This window comes from Gekko japonicus, unplaced genomic scaffold (assembly GCF_001447785.1).
Source record: "Gekko japonicus isolate JY-2015 unplaced genomic scaffold, Gekko_japonicus_V1.1 scaffold780, whole genome shotgun sequence".
Lineage (NCBI taxonomy): Eukaryota > Metazoa > Chordata > Lepidosauria > Squamata > Gekkonidae > Gekko > Gekko japonicus.
In genome coordinates, this window is record NW_015168071.1 from 1,033,029 (window position 1) to 1,047,227 (window position 14,199).

Consider the following 14,199-nt stretch of genomic DNA (forward strand, 5'->3'; position numbering starts at 1 on the left):
AATTAGTTAAACAAATACATCACTTTTCTCCCAGACATAGCTGTAAATTACTCTTCTAAAATAACTTGAGGTCGAACTCATGTTTTGTTGATGTATCTGTCATTGGCTTCAGTATCTGTACTTTAACAATAATGAACAACCAGGGTGGGAGGAAGGGTACTGTTTCAGTCATGATTGTGGGTTTGGGAAGTGAAGGATTACTGCTCTTGTATCCTACTGCACTCCTAAATAGGATACAAAAGCATTCTGAGAGGGGCCTTGGCTCAGTGGTAGAGCAACTGCTTGGTATGGAGACAGTCCCAGGTTCAATCCCCAGCATCTCCAGTTCAGGGATCAGGTAGGAGGTGATGTGAAAGACCTCTCCCTGAGACCCTGGAGAGCCACTGCCAGTCTCAGTAGACAATACTGACTTTGATGGACCGATGGTCTGATTCAGTATATATGTGTGTAATAGAAACTAGCCCTTCTGAGCTACTATTCATTCAGTTATCTCCTCTCCATTTTATCCTCACAGCATCCCTTTGAGGTACATCAGGCTGTAAGCGAGTGACTGACCAAAGGTCACCCAGTGAGCTTCATGGGCTGAGGGTCTCCCAAGTAGTAGTCCATTACCCAAACCAGTGCACCACAGCAGCAAGGGGGAAGGGAACCCAGACACCTATTTCTACTTTTTTTATCTCCTACTGATGCTACTGGAAGTCCTCTTCCTAGGGTTGTCAACTTTTTAAATGGTCCCTGCAACAATTATCTGGCGATGTTGTTTAGCTCCATGCCATGAAAAGCACGAATGGCAGATTTCTATATACTGTACTGCTATTAAAGGGCCTGAAGTTTTCTTTCCTGACCGGTTGGTAAGCTTACCTCTTTTCTAGCTGCTGTCAGGGAAGCAATAGGAGGGAGATGAGTTAACCTCCTCCTCTTCACCTTGATCCCAATTAAAATTGCCAGCTGGTGATGGGGGGGGGAGATGTCAGGGGTTTAATATGCAGAAATAAACCCTTGAAGCTTTTTGTGGCATGGAGCTAAATAACCTCACCTGATCATTGCTGCAGATCAAACTGATATTAAAGGGACAGCTAGAGAGACCCATTTAAAAGCTGGCATGAAGTTTGTTCCTTAGCTTATGCATATAGTACCCATTTGGCCAGTGGGCTTTCTTTAAGCTTGGATCATAAATGGTAGACGTAGGAATAATGAGGCCCTTCAGCCATTCTCACCCCGTCTCTCAGTTCTATAGAGGGGGGGGGGAACCAAAACAAACTGCTGCCATGGGAGAGAGCTGTCTGGAGGCATTCCATTCTTAATGGAATATCTGTTAACCTTTCACGAGACATGATAAATGATTCCACTGCCTTGAAGCTACTGCACAAAGCATCCATCCAGGCGGACATTATTTTAATGAATATCTTGACGCAGATTCCCAGTGCAAGCAGCTGGAAACGCTTTCCTGTGGCAGCAACTCTGTGCAGCAGCTTCCATGCGAGACCCGCTCATCCTGTAGATTGCTGGTGGTGCGCGTGGAGCAGCACGTAATGCTGACTACTGGCAACAAATGTGTTACCCTGGTGCAGGAGCTTTTTCCAGTGGTTGCGTTCCTACGTAATAGTGACCACTTCGGAGCCACCTTTGTCATCTTTTGTATGAGGCTGTAAGAGAATCAGCCCCTCCATCTTCTCCCTTTTATAAGAGTTTTACAACAGGGAAAAGATTGGTGTAAGTGATGATAAGTCACCTAGAGGACTGTGGCGGCATTTTCCCAATCCCCCTAACTGAAAGCAGAAAGCAGCTATAAGCAATTACTGGGTTTAAAAAAAAAAGAAGAAGAAGAAGTCGTCCAGCAAAGAAAAAGAATGCTGATATGCATCTGCAGTGGGGAGGTTATTTTTAAAAAAGGAAAGGAAAAAAAAAGAACAGGCTTGGAATAGCAAAGGGGGCGGAGAGTCATTGCAAGCAGATGTGGAAAAAATGAATCTGTGGCAGAGTAGGAACAGCTTTGGAGAACAGGTGGGTTCCTGAGAGGAAGGGTAGAAGAGGTTGCATTGCTTAGTAGATGGATGTTTGTCATGGCTCTCTTTCTATAAGGTACCTGTTGGTCAAGTTGTACTATAAAAGTGTAGTCCTAAACAGAGCTTAGTGAAGTCAGTGGGCTTAGAAGGGTGCAATGGTATCTAGGATATAACTTAGTGGTGAAGTTACAGGTAGCTGAAAAGTGTGGAACGCTGTTTAGATTTATCGCTGCTCAGAAATGTTTGCTTTCATGTATTTCAGAGCACAAGGTGATAATTGTGGGACTTGATAATGCTGGAAAGACCACCATTCTCTACCAGTTGTAAGTATATAAACCAGAGATCAGCTTCAGATCTGGAGTGCGACACAGCTTAGTTTGGTGGGCAGGGATTAAAAGTTTGAAGAGCGTAAAGGTGACAAGCCCTGAATTGAATATAGGAGCTCTTCACAGCTGATCTTTAATGATAAAGGAGGTGATTATAAAATAGTTTTCAATTCCGTTGCTGCAAATTGTTAAGCACTTTTAATTACCTTGAAGCCTGAACTAATCTTTTTCAGTCTTGAGAATATCGGAAAAACGTTCAGTTGTGCTATCTTCTTTTTTCCTTCTCTGCCTTCTTTCCCCCTCCAGCCTAAATTCTTTTGTCCCCCTCCAGCCTAAATTCTTTTGTAAGACACTTATTGCAGTGCTTTTGTAGTTAAATTCTCAGTATGTCAGATACACTGTAAATGTGAATTGTTCATGAAGGGAAAGAGTTTGTCATAGATTCCTGTTGGTAACTGCTCTCACATCTGTGGAAAAGTAAAATCTTGTTGCTGACCTGTCCGGTATCACCCATGTGATGGTCCTTGAGAGTAGGACTTCATCATAATGTTTTTTGAAACTGTTGAAAGCTGTGCTTATAAAAGGCACAGGCAAGTAATGAAGAGACTAGCCTGAAAGCTGATTTTTTTAAAAAATACCGTCTTTCTTTACAAGAAGAAAAAGACCATTTGAATAGAAACCACGGTAGCTTGTTTCTGCCTGGAAAATAGCTTTGTGCTGAGGAGTAGTTTTATGTCCCTGCGATTAAGTGATCATCTACTATAAAATAAATATTTTTTACTGAAAAAGAATGTTCTTAGGGTTAGGGTTATGGATAAGTTCCTCCATGTGGTTGTATATGTGGGTATTCCTCCATGTGGATATAATTTAGAATACATGTAATGAGCTGTCATCCATGTTTGACATCCAGTAGTGACAATCTCTGTGGAGTCTGCTAGGTTACCACACAAGAACTGTACAGAACTTCCTGGATGCGTTTTATGTGGAGAAACTTAGTTCAAATGAAAGTCTCAAATGAATTTGTTCCTATACTGCTTTGATCTGTGCTTTAATCCAGAAGGCAGAAAATTATTCTGTGGTAATAAATTTGTGTAGAATGGTTACCTTTTCCTCCCCTCTTCCCTTTAGCCTAATGAATGAAGTGGTTCACACTTCTCCAACTATAGGAAGCAATGCTGAAGAGATAGTAGTTAAAAACACACATTTTCTCATGTGGGATATTGGAGGACAGGAGTCCTTGCGATCATCCTGGAATACCTATTATTCAAATACAGAGGTATGTTCACTTGTTCCTTCCTAAACTGATCAGTTCAAGAGAATGGTTGCATTAGCAGTGGCATGAGGGATCTGGTACAGATATATGAGTATAACCTAGTAGTTGAAGAAGAAAAGTTGAGACAGCAGTAGAAAGAGATTTTGCTGTCCCAAGTCTCTCAAAGGTATTTTAGGCCTTACCATTGACATCTTAGTCTACTACAAGAACAGGCTGTTAATGTTGACTTTTCTAGTAAACTTGAATGACACAGATACATTTTTGATACCTGTTTATAAGAACTTATGAAAAAGCTGACTGGATTTGGACCGTATTATCCCCACTGCCTGCATTGGATTGTGTGTCTTCTCCCCCCCCCCCTTGTGGCAGATATGGGTAGGAATTTCAAGTGCTTCACATGGGCATTTTGTTTAACATATTTGCTCCAAATGTGTCACTTCCTGAGCCTCTACACACCTGGAAACACTCGTTTAGCTGCTTGTCCAACATTCTGATCTTCTCTCCACAGTTTATTATTCTTGTTGTTGACAGCATCGATCGAGAGAGATTGTCGATCACAAAGGAAGAACTCTACAGGATGCTGGCACATGAGGTACTTTGCATTTAGGATTCTAGACTGTCTTGTAAACCACACAGATCGAGTTGTGGCTCAAACCTATTTTCGTCTGATTTCCGAGATCAAATCATACCTGCGCATCAGAACATTTGTTGGTCAGTAATTGTGGTTAAGCAGGACCGTTGGTTAGCTTGTTCGTGTTAAGTTTTAGGCTGACAGGAACATTAAATTGTATTTGAGGCTGGTGATGCCCAAGCTATGGAAGGGGGAGTGTGGGAGGAAGGAACATGCAGTCCACAAGTTGGCAACTGGCAATGTTGTATCTGAACCAGCCCAAAATCTATAGCATTATTCTGATATGAACAATCACATGGCACAACTTCAATACTTTTAGTAACATGGGCTTTCTACGTATTTTTCCATTGTTTTCAGGATTTGCGGAAAGCTGCTGTTCTCATTTTTGCAAACAAACAGGATATGAAAGGCTGTATGTCGGCTGCTGAAATTTCTACGTACCTCACCCTTAGTTCCATAAAAGATCATCCATGGCACATTCAGTCCTGCTGTGCTCTAACAGGAGAAGGGTAGGTTTATCTAGCAACTTTAAGCTGTGTTGTTCAGCAACGTACGTGTTCGTGTTCTTGCTTCCTGATCTCACAATTGCACTTCTAAAGCCAGTTATTCTGATAAAGAATATTGTATTATAAATTGAAAGCACTACTTAATTTATAGTCACAAATCTGGGTGGCTGTAGGATTTTTTTTGTCCCATCTTCTTATTTTATCTCATTGATTTATATTTTTACAAGGTACAAAATAAAGCAATAGACCATATGGTCAGAAAGAAAAGAAAACAACTAGTCTAAAAACAAATACCACTTCAAAATATATGCATATCAGTTTTCCAAATTTAATTACATATATTTTTCTATCTTTAGAATGATGGCATCCCATAGTCTAATTATCCGTCTTCTGAATGACACCTAATTTCCCTTATCTAAAATGTTTGTGACCCTGTCTGTGCAAGGTGACAGGCAAACCCTTTAACAGTTTTGAGAGTTTCTTCCTTTTTTGGGGGGAGGGGGGAGTTTCAGCTAGCTCTAGGATTCCTTAGTGGCCTCCTCTGCTTTGCATTCTGCCTCTTCCTTCCCTCCTGCTGGTGCTCCTACTGTGCTGTTGTCTCCAGGGCTTGTAAACATGGACCCCCTTTGTGAGCACTTCATCTGAAAAGAGTTTCCCCAGTGAAGCATCTGTCATTCTTTCTGATCTGAAGTTATGCAAGTGCATAGCAGCGCCAAGGCCAGTTATGCTTGGGAGAGTGTCCATGAATGTAATTCCAGTTCGGATTCTTCTGCACAAAGAAGAAAGTTAGGGGATGGTGCCTTCTGTGCCTGCCATGTGCTTCCCATGATCAGAGTTGTTGACTTACCTGTTTCATACTGGGAGAAATTATTATATGATAAAGTGTGGGGAATGTTGATTGAGCTAACCCACCCCCCTGAAAAATGCAGAGACCTATGAGACACAAGGTTGTCTGGGACTGTGTCAGATTTGACACGTCAGCGTGTCAAGATAATGTTCCTCAGAACTCACTGGGTAAACAATGCTGGAGTGAACAACAGAGTTCATATTCCAGTAATTGGCTACAGCAGTCAGTGATGGCTCTTTACATTCTTCAGATGTATCCTTTAGTTGTGATCAGTTTACATACAAGAACATTAAGAATAGTATTCCATGCCTCAAAGATATTGAGTTGGGTCATGTTAACGTCATGTCTACAGGGCAGATCCTTTGTACATCAGGTCTAAGTGGTGCTTTCTTGTGTTATTCTGCTGATAGGTTGGACACAGTAAAGTTGCGACGAGTAGCAGTGTCAATACCGAGGAGCTGGGCATGAGGTTCTCTACTGAGTCATAGCTGATGCATGTTAAATACACAACTGAGATACTTCCAGCCTTGCTATTAAGAAAATGCAAGTTCATACTTGTGAACTGACCTAGTGGCACATGAGAGGGAGGAAAGTAAATGTGTCCATATGTTATGTGCCGCCAGGTCACTTCCAATTTACGGTGACCCTATGAATGAATGGCCTCCAAAATGTTCTAGCACTGACAGCCTTCTTCAGGTCTTACCAACTGAAGGTGATGGTTCCTTGATAGAGTCAATCATCTCATGTTAGGTTCTTCCTTTTTCCCTACTGCCTTCAATTTTCCTAGCATTGTTGTCTTTTCCAGTGGATCTGAAATTTCTACAGGCTCTCTTTACATGTCTCTTTGGCCTCGGATGTGACTGGGAAGGTGTCATGATGCGACCTACAGGCTCTAGGGAGGCTCAGTGGCTCCAGCAAAGCCTGTATTAGAGTAACTGCAGGCCCTACATCTCCCAGATCACCCTTTGGTCCCTGTGACTGGCTAACAGGGGATTTGGAGGGAAAGGTTGCACCAGCAGAGGAGTAGAGGGTGGTGCCTGGGAAGAAGGAATAAAAGGCCTTGCCCAAAGTGGGAGGGTGTTGTCTCTCAGGGAGCAGGGCTGGTGAGGCTGCTGCAGAAAGAGGGATCCCTCATCCAAAAGGGGTGAGTCAGCCTGAGAACAGGTACCTAGAGGAGGCTAGGACAGTATAGTCAGACGCGTTAGGATTTATTATTTTACTGGTTTACCTACCTTTATTGTGCTCATTTTTTCTACATGTTTTCTGAACTACAGTTGTTAATGAAGGTAGTTTGTTACTCTGCCTGGGTCCTCACACCTCATTTAGTCACATATAAAAGGAAAGCTACTGGAAAAGTGCTGTATAAAGGAGGTAGGGTGGGTGCTCTGGGCCCTCCCGAGGAGACCCGTGCCAGAGTGGTGGCAGCCATTAGAGACAGAAGGTGTGTGTGTGGGGGGGTTGTTTTGTTTTTTAACCTACATAAAAGGTCAGCTTTTCCTGTCTTATGGTGATCTGTCATTAAGGCAGCAGGCTTCCTCAAATGAGGACAGAGTGGAGTTTGTGGTGTTTGTTAATCTACTTCAGTCGTCATATCACTGAGATAGTGTGTTGAGTCATCAGGTAGACGTGTAACTGACAATTTAGCAAGAATACTCGGGTGCCCTGGCGCTGTCCTGCTTTCCATATCTTTTAAAAACATGCTGTCATACTCTTCATCTTTTCTTCAATTTCCGAGGCTGGAAGCCATTTTGTAGAATAAAAACGGAGTTTCTTAGAACTAGAATATGTACATATTAGGCTGTCTTGACAGGTTCCTGCTGTTCTTGCCTACCTAGCACAGATAGGATGTCTTAAGTGTATTGTGCTGTGACAACACAGTGTTATCATACATTTTGTATTCCTTGAAGATGAGGGTAAAATGATTTGAAATCTTTATCTGAGGCACAAGTGTATACTTCCCTGCTTAAGAACAATATTGTTCCCATTTTTTCTATAATCCCATTTTTTAATTCTAAATCCCATTTAATAATCCAATTTTTTCTATAATAGAAATCCTATATGATTTCAGTGGGGCTTTGAGTCTAGATTTTCTTTCATTTCTTTTCTTTTTTTTGTTGCAAACTTGCACATATAAAGAAATCCATTTGGCTTTTTTTAAAAAATGGAAAAATATCTGTCTTTGGCAGTATACTACTTCCCTTATTTAAAATGCCTGTGTCCTACAAACTCAGAAATTTCCTTAATGTGGCTTACAACATTTAAAACACCCTGGCATCATTGAAAATCCAGAATTTGAAGAAACCTTTGCTGTTGCTTTTTAAAAACAAACTGTATGGACATTGTAAGAGAGGATGAAATTGGTTTGTTGACTTTGAACCAAATCCTGGTTGTCTCATTATTTGTATTGCTTTCTCTCTTCCCCCTGCATTCCAGATTGTGTCAAGGTCTAGAATGGATGACTTCCCGAATTGGAGTAAGATAACTTTTTCCAGCTAGAAAGTGACATTTACTATGTGGACAAAAAACTCCTTTGTGGTACGGCTGGCTGCTGATGTAGCTACATATTTAACTTAAAACACCTGAAACTTCCAACAAGCAACACTTGAATCAAGTGCCGCTGAACTGAAAAGTATTTTAACACTTTTGAAAATGCACTAATTTTGGATGGATGAACAGTTGGAATTCCCAGTTCTCCTGACAACATAAGCTAAATGACTGCCTTGTAACAAAAGTGGCTGTTGACAAAAGTCTTTATTCTTGCAACTTACAGTAATAGCCTCTGTAACATGGGGTGCTTTTCTTCCTTTTTTTCATGTGCTGCAATGAAGCTTTAAGAATCCCAGGGGTGTGGGTATTAAAATTAACCCATTCCAGGGGTGTGCGTATTAAAATTAACCCATTTCCAAGTGAGGAAGTTCAAATGCTGATACACACTACAGAAGTTCTGTATAACATGGAAACATTTATTTACAGTCTTTGCCTGTTTATCTACCTGTCATTGTCACTTCTGCCTTGGGGAACATATGCCTTTAAAAAAAACTTTGTTCAACTGCTAAATGTTTTTATACGTTGGGTTTACCTAAAAAGTCGGTTTTGTACAATAACAGTAAATATGCTGCATGTTGGTTGGAAGGACTGTATGACTGCACTGTGTTTTAACAATGCAAATTTTATAGGGATATACGTATTCCACAAGAACACCAGGGTATGGATAGGGATCTCCAAAAACATTGTATGATAACATGGTGGTGAAAGCTAAACTCTTCCTGATACTATATTTCAAAGTAATCTGGTTCTGCAACTTCATTCTGAGTAATTCCTGCATAGAAATCAGGATAAGTTTTAATTATTTCTCCACTGGAGAAAAACAGAGCAAAAACACTGCTAAGAATAACTCTGCTTCTCAAGAGGGTTGCTCTGACGCCACACAAACATAAGCGGCATTTGGTATCATTTCCCCCAGGATGACTACTCGTTCTACAGATCATAGGCACAAAGCCTTATTTTTGTGTTTTGCAAAAATAACTGCAACTTTCAACAGCCATGTGCTGTAGGGCTTTACGGCACTAAGTTGTTTTCCTGTCATACCACCGGTTGACTTCTGGTCTGTTAAGTGGAAGCAAACTAGGTGCAACACATTTGAATGTACTTGGATCTCTCTGTCCAAACTAGAGGAGGAGTTTCTGAAGCCCCACTTGGCTGAGGAAAGTAAAAGAATACAACTAAAATGTTGTGCATGTACATTTTCTATCTACAAAGCCTTATGGGATACCTCTCAGAAGCAGTTTGCATGCAGGAAGTGGCACGGGGAAGGTTCAGGTTTCGGCTCCCTTCTCTATCAGCACTGCTCTGGTTAAAGGCAGGCAAGGCCTGCAGCAGCTGGCAGGACAGTTTAAGATGTTCCTGGCTTAAGGGGGGAGTCAGGAGGATCCAGTGACAAATCTCCTGAGTCACATCTGGCTTGGCCTTTGGTGTTCCATAAATGCCGCATGGAAAGGGCTTGTGTATTCAGCATTTTCTTGCAGTGCCAAACAATTTAAAGGAAGTTACAGGCCACATAATTGACTGTGCTGTGACATATTGTAACATAAATTTTATGAATATAAGGCAAAATTAAATTTGGATGGGTTCTCTCTCTTTTTGCTGTGGAGCAAAGGGGAGCAAAAGATTATTTCCAGAACTCTAGGAGAGAGAAAAAAGCTATCAGTTGGAACAGAGCTCAGCCAGAGAAGGCAAGGGTCCTTATTAGTACTGTGGATTGTGTCCCGTAAAGTGGCAGTCGCCCGTGGGTGTTCCCTTTTAGCAGTCTGGAGACCCATTTCATTGAGGAGAAAGGGGACCACATTTGGACTACTTGAATTGTACTATAGTACATAAGGTAACTTGCATTACAGCCTGGGCATCTGAGAAATAGGAACTGATCTATTAGGACGATGCATCTCCACTCCTAGAGGTATCAGCTCATTTGATACCTGAGAATGCAGGCACGTGTTTCTGACCGTGTAAAATCAGAAACACGGTCATGTCTAAAGCCCACCTGCTTCAAGAGTTAGATGTAAGCTGTGCTTAAAAGCTGCACGCACTTTGAGTTTGAAGTCTGTTTTGCTGTATAATGAAATGTCATCAACTTAACTGCAGTCTTTAAGTAGCCCTTGTCGTTTTTTAAAAATTTTAGACATTTGTGATAGTGGAAGGGAGATTTTCTTGCTCTGCCTTCTCAGTTTTGGCTGTACTCATGAGCTTTGCAGTGCTGTGAATTTTAGCTTTTTTCCCTAATGGAGAGGCAATTCAGTTTTTAAGCTGTAGCTCTCACTGTACCATGGGATTTGAAGAACTTGTGGACAGGATCATGTGTCATTTGACCTTTTACATGGAGTATGGTTTACCAGACTGCAGTCACTTTATACCAAATCAGCAGCATTTTATTGCATTATAAATGTTCGTTGGGGTGAATTAAAGTATTTGGCTGTGCAAAGCAGTGTTTGTCTCACACAAAATTGCAAAAATGGTTTACAATGAATGTGATGCTTGTTGTGGGGGGAATAGGAAGGGGTCCAGTGTGCCAAAACTGCTCCAGGGGGAAGGTGGGGTACCAGTCTGCACAACCTCTTGCCTGTGTGTAAACTACTATTCACTTTTGATCATGGTATCACATCCTTCCAGCTTGTTGTGTAGTTTTTATCGTGCAAGACTGCTTCAATTCCATCTCTTCTCTTGTATGAATGTGAGACTAAACAAAGTCTAACAAGAGCATTCTTAAGAGTTGTGGAAAGAGTCTGTGTTTAATTACCACAGTTTCTTCTTACCAGGCAAGTTTCAGTAGAAATCACATTGTTACTTCTGGTCTCATAAGTTGGTCTCCCTATTTTTTTTTCTCGTGTGGTCACTTTGGATAAAATGTATTTTGACGTACATCAGAACTGATCAAACAATATATCTGAAAATGAAGCTGTGTGTTTTTCTTTGTTTTAAGCAAAAGTGTTAAATGCTTGCTTTAGCCTTCCTTTGTTGGGTGGTATCTTCCAGAGGAATGAAGTAAGAGTAGCCATTTGGTAGCCATCTTTGTATTTGGTAGCCATCTTTGAATATCAAACAAAATTAAAAGACTCAGGACATGATCCTCCATGCAACTCAGAGACCAGGCCATTGTAAGAACAATTTCTAGTAGTTGGAGTAATTTGGCCATTAGCTGTGAGGCATTTGTGAGCTTTTTTGCAGACAAAGTTTTGTTGCGCCACCACAACCTGCCCATCACAGCTGAGGCCCCTTGGCCATTCTGGATTCAGTGTTGGACAACTTCAGCAACTCTCTCGGACTGACATCGACAGAATCCTGGGTGTTGTCAGACCGACCACGTGCCTCTTAGATCTGTGTCCTTCATGGCTGGATAAGGCCAGTGGTGATGATATACAATCCCCCTAATGGACCTTATCAATCTGTCCCTTAGTAGTGGGGTCTATCCAGGGGGATTAAAAGAGGCTGTGGTGACACCGCTCTTTAAAAAGTCATCATTAGATACGTTGGACCATGCCAATTACCACCCAGTTTTGAACTTGTCATTCCTGGGTAAGGTAATTGAGAGACCGGTGGTGGAGCAGCTCCAGGGTTTCCTGGAAGACACGTCGGCATTAGATCCGTTCCAGTCCAGCTTCCAACCTGGCCGTGGGACACAGACAGCACTGGTCACCCTCACAGGGTTGGTGCTGCTGTTATTAACTTAACCTGACAGCAGGCGTTTGAAAAGGTTGACTATGACCTGTTGGCCCACTGCCTCACTAGCATAGGAATCCATGGGGTAACCTGGGAGTGGTCCACCTCATTCCTTCATGGTCGGGGACAGAGGGTGGCACTTGGAGAGAGGGTATCACCCCAACATCTGTTGGTGTGCAGGGTCCCCCAAGGGGCAGTCCTCTCTCCTATGCTGTTTAACATCTATATGCACCCCCTTGTCCAGCTGGTGCGGAGTGTCAGGCTGGGTTGCCATCAGTACACGGATGACACCCAGCTGTAACTGTTGATGGGCAGGTGGCCGGCTGCTGTCCCACCAAATCTGGCTGAGGGATTGGAGACCATGGTTGGATGCTTCCGACAGCTGGCTGAAACTGAATCCATCAAAGACAGAGGTCCTGTGGCTGGGTGGGAGTGATTTAAGGTTGGGATATCAACTTCCAGCTACTGATAGTGTGCCGTTGATACTGGCACCAGTGGTCAAGAGTCTGGGCATGCTTCTGCATACCTCTTTATCAGTGGAGGCCTAGATTACGAAGGTTGCCAGGCTGGCATTTTTCCAACTTGGCCAAGTCAGGCAACTGGTCCCTTACCTCTCTTGCTCCAACCTAGCCACAGTGATCCATGCAAAGGTCAACTCAAGGTCAGATTATTGTAACTCGCTCCACGTACGGCTACCCTGGAAGCTGACAGGCACCCCTATGACAGTGCATATTCAGCCTGTGCTTTGCCAGGTGCACTGGCTCCCAGTTGAACTCCGGATCCGCTTTGAGGTTTTGTCTCTAACCTTTAAGACCCTAAACAGTCTGGGGCCAACATACCTGCAGGACCGCCTCTCCTGGCACATCCCCCAAGGAGCCTTATGCTTATAGGTTCAAAACCGGCTGGTGATCCCAGGTCCAGAAGATATCCAGTTGTCCGCAACCAGAGCCAGGGCCTTTTTGGTGGAACTCTACCTGGAGACATCCGCACCCTTGTGCAGTTCTGCAGCGCGTGTAAAACAGAGATGTTCCACCAGGCTTATGGCTGAGGACAGCAATGGTTTTTCCATCTCACCTGGCCCATAACCCCACCCCTTGGAGGACGCAGCCACATGCAGAACGCCATCTGAGACTGAAGGTTAATGGTCTTATTGGTTTTATTGGAAATTATGATTGTCTGGTTTTAAACTAATTTATTGTGATGTTTTAGCTGATCTGTTCCTTAAATATGATGTATACTACCCTGAGCCCTCTGGGGGAGAGCAGTTTAGAGATTCAATAAATAATAGTAATAATAAGGAGTAATACTTCACAAAATAATTTCTGGCATAGGAGCAACTGGCAACACTTCTAAAAAGGTAAAGGTAAAGGTTCCCTTGCTCGAAAGCCAGTTGAATCCGACTCTAGGGTTGCGGTGCTCATCTCTGTTTCAAAGCCGAAGAGCCAGCGCTGTCCAAAGACGTTTCCGTGGTCATGTGGCCGGCATGACTAAACCCCAAGGCGCACGGAATGCTGTTATCTTCCCACCGAAGTGCTATTTATCTACTTGCAATTTCTTGCTTTCGAACTGCTAGGTTGGCAGGAGCTGGAACTAGAGATGGGAGCTCACTCCACTTCTACATGGTGATAATTTCTTCCCCTGTTCTGTCAAGAAGGAATGAATTTGAAAAATTATGCAGTTTAGTGTTGAACCTTGTGCTACTTCATAGGTAGCACTATGCAGCCTATGCTGATCCTGTCCTGGAACAGTTATTACAGTTTTTTAGCCTCTGGCTCACACATTTTTGTCTTTGCTCAAGAAGGATGGCTCCAGAGCAAACTAATTTCTGCAGTAACCAGATCGCTCACTCACAACTTGAATACCAGTAGCTCACAAAGTAGAATTTCTGCTCACAAGACGCCACAGCTTAGAGGGAGTACTGGTTGTTACTTGTCAATTCATTATACTTGCCCCAATTTTTATTCTTTAAAAGCAGAATCTCATTAGGGAAATGAATTCTTAGGTTCCAACTCAATAAAGGTTCCGCGCCCCCCAGCCTTAAGAAAGTTGTGTTCATAGTATGGCTATTTCTGCTTCATGGACATGAATAACCTCACCTTTATATCCGTGCTCCAGTGTACTGGAGAAAGGTTGTGTTTTGATGGCAGAGGACGAGTATCCTACGCATGAGTCACTGGAGAGCCGCTGCCAGGTCAGAGGACACGGCAGTGAGTGTGCTGTATCATCAGCACAGGTCCATGGGATTAGCAGGGGCTGAGGCATCTTGTCATCCCTTGCTGTGGTAAACCTTGGGAAGTTATAAGCATACATAGTGTGAGACAAAGCTGTTCTTGCATACTTGCTGCATCTCGGGGGGGTTAGTTCTTGACCAGCATGTAAAATTTAATCATCAAACCTGAG

The 14,199-nt window shown here is 42.7% G+C and overlaps 1 protein-coding gene across 1 annotated transcript in view; it reads left to right on the forward strand.

The window, feature by feature from the left end:
- The window catches only part of ARL5B (ADP ribosylation factor like GTPase 5B), a 10,104-nt gene extending 1,803 nt beyond the window's left edge, over positions 1 to 8,301 (forward strand). Inside the window, exons 2-6 of the mRNA XM_015414611.1 lie at positions 2,269 to 2,329; positions 3,461 to 3,608; positions 4,114 to 4,197; positions 4,594 to 4,745; positions 8,023 to 8,301. Of these exons, the coding sequence (XP_015270097.1) occupies positions 2,269 to 2,329; positions 3,461 to 3,608; positions 4,114 to 4,197; positions 4,594 to 4,745; positions 8,023 to 8,071 (494 nt within the window). The 3' untranslated portion in view covers positions 8,072 to 8,301. The remainder of the gene's footprint in view (positions 1 to 2,268; positions 2,330 to 3,460; positions 3,609 to 4,113; positions 4,198 to 4,593; positions 4,746 to 8,022) is intronic.
- Positions 8,302 to 14,199: the final 5,898 nt, after the last annotated feature.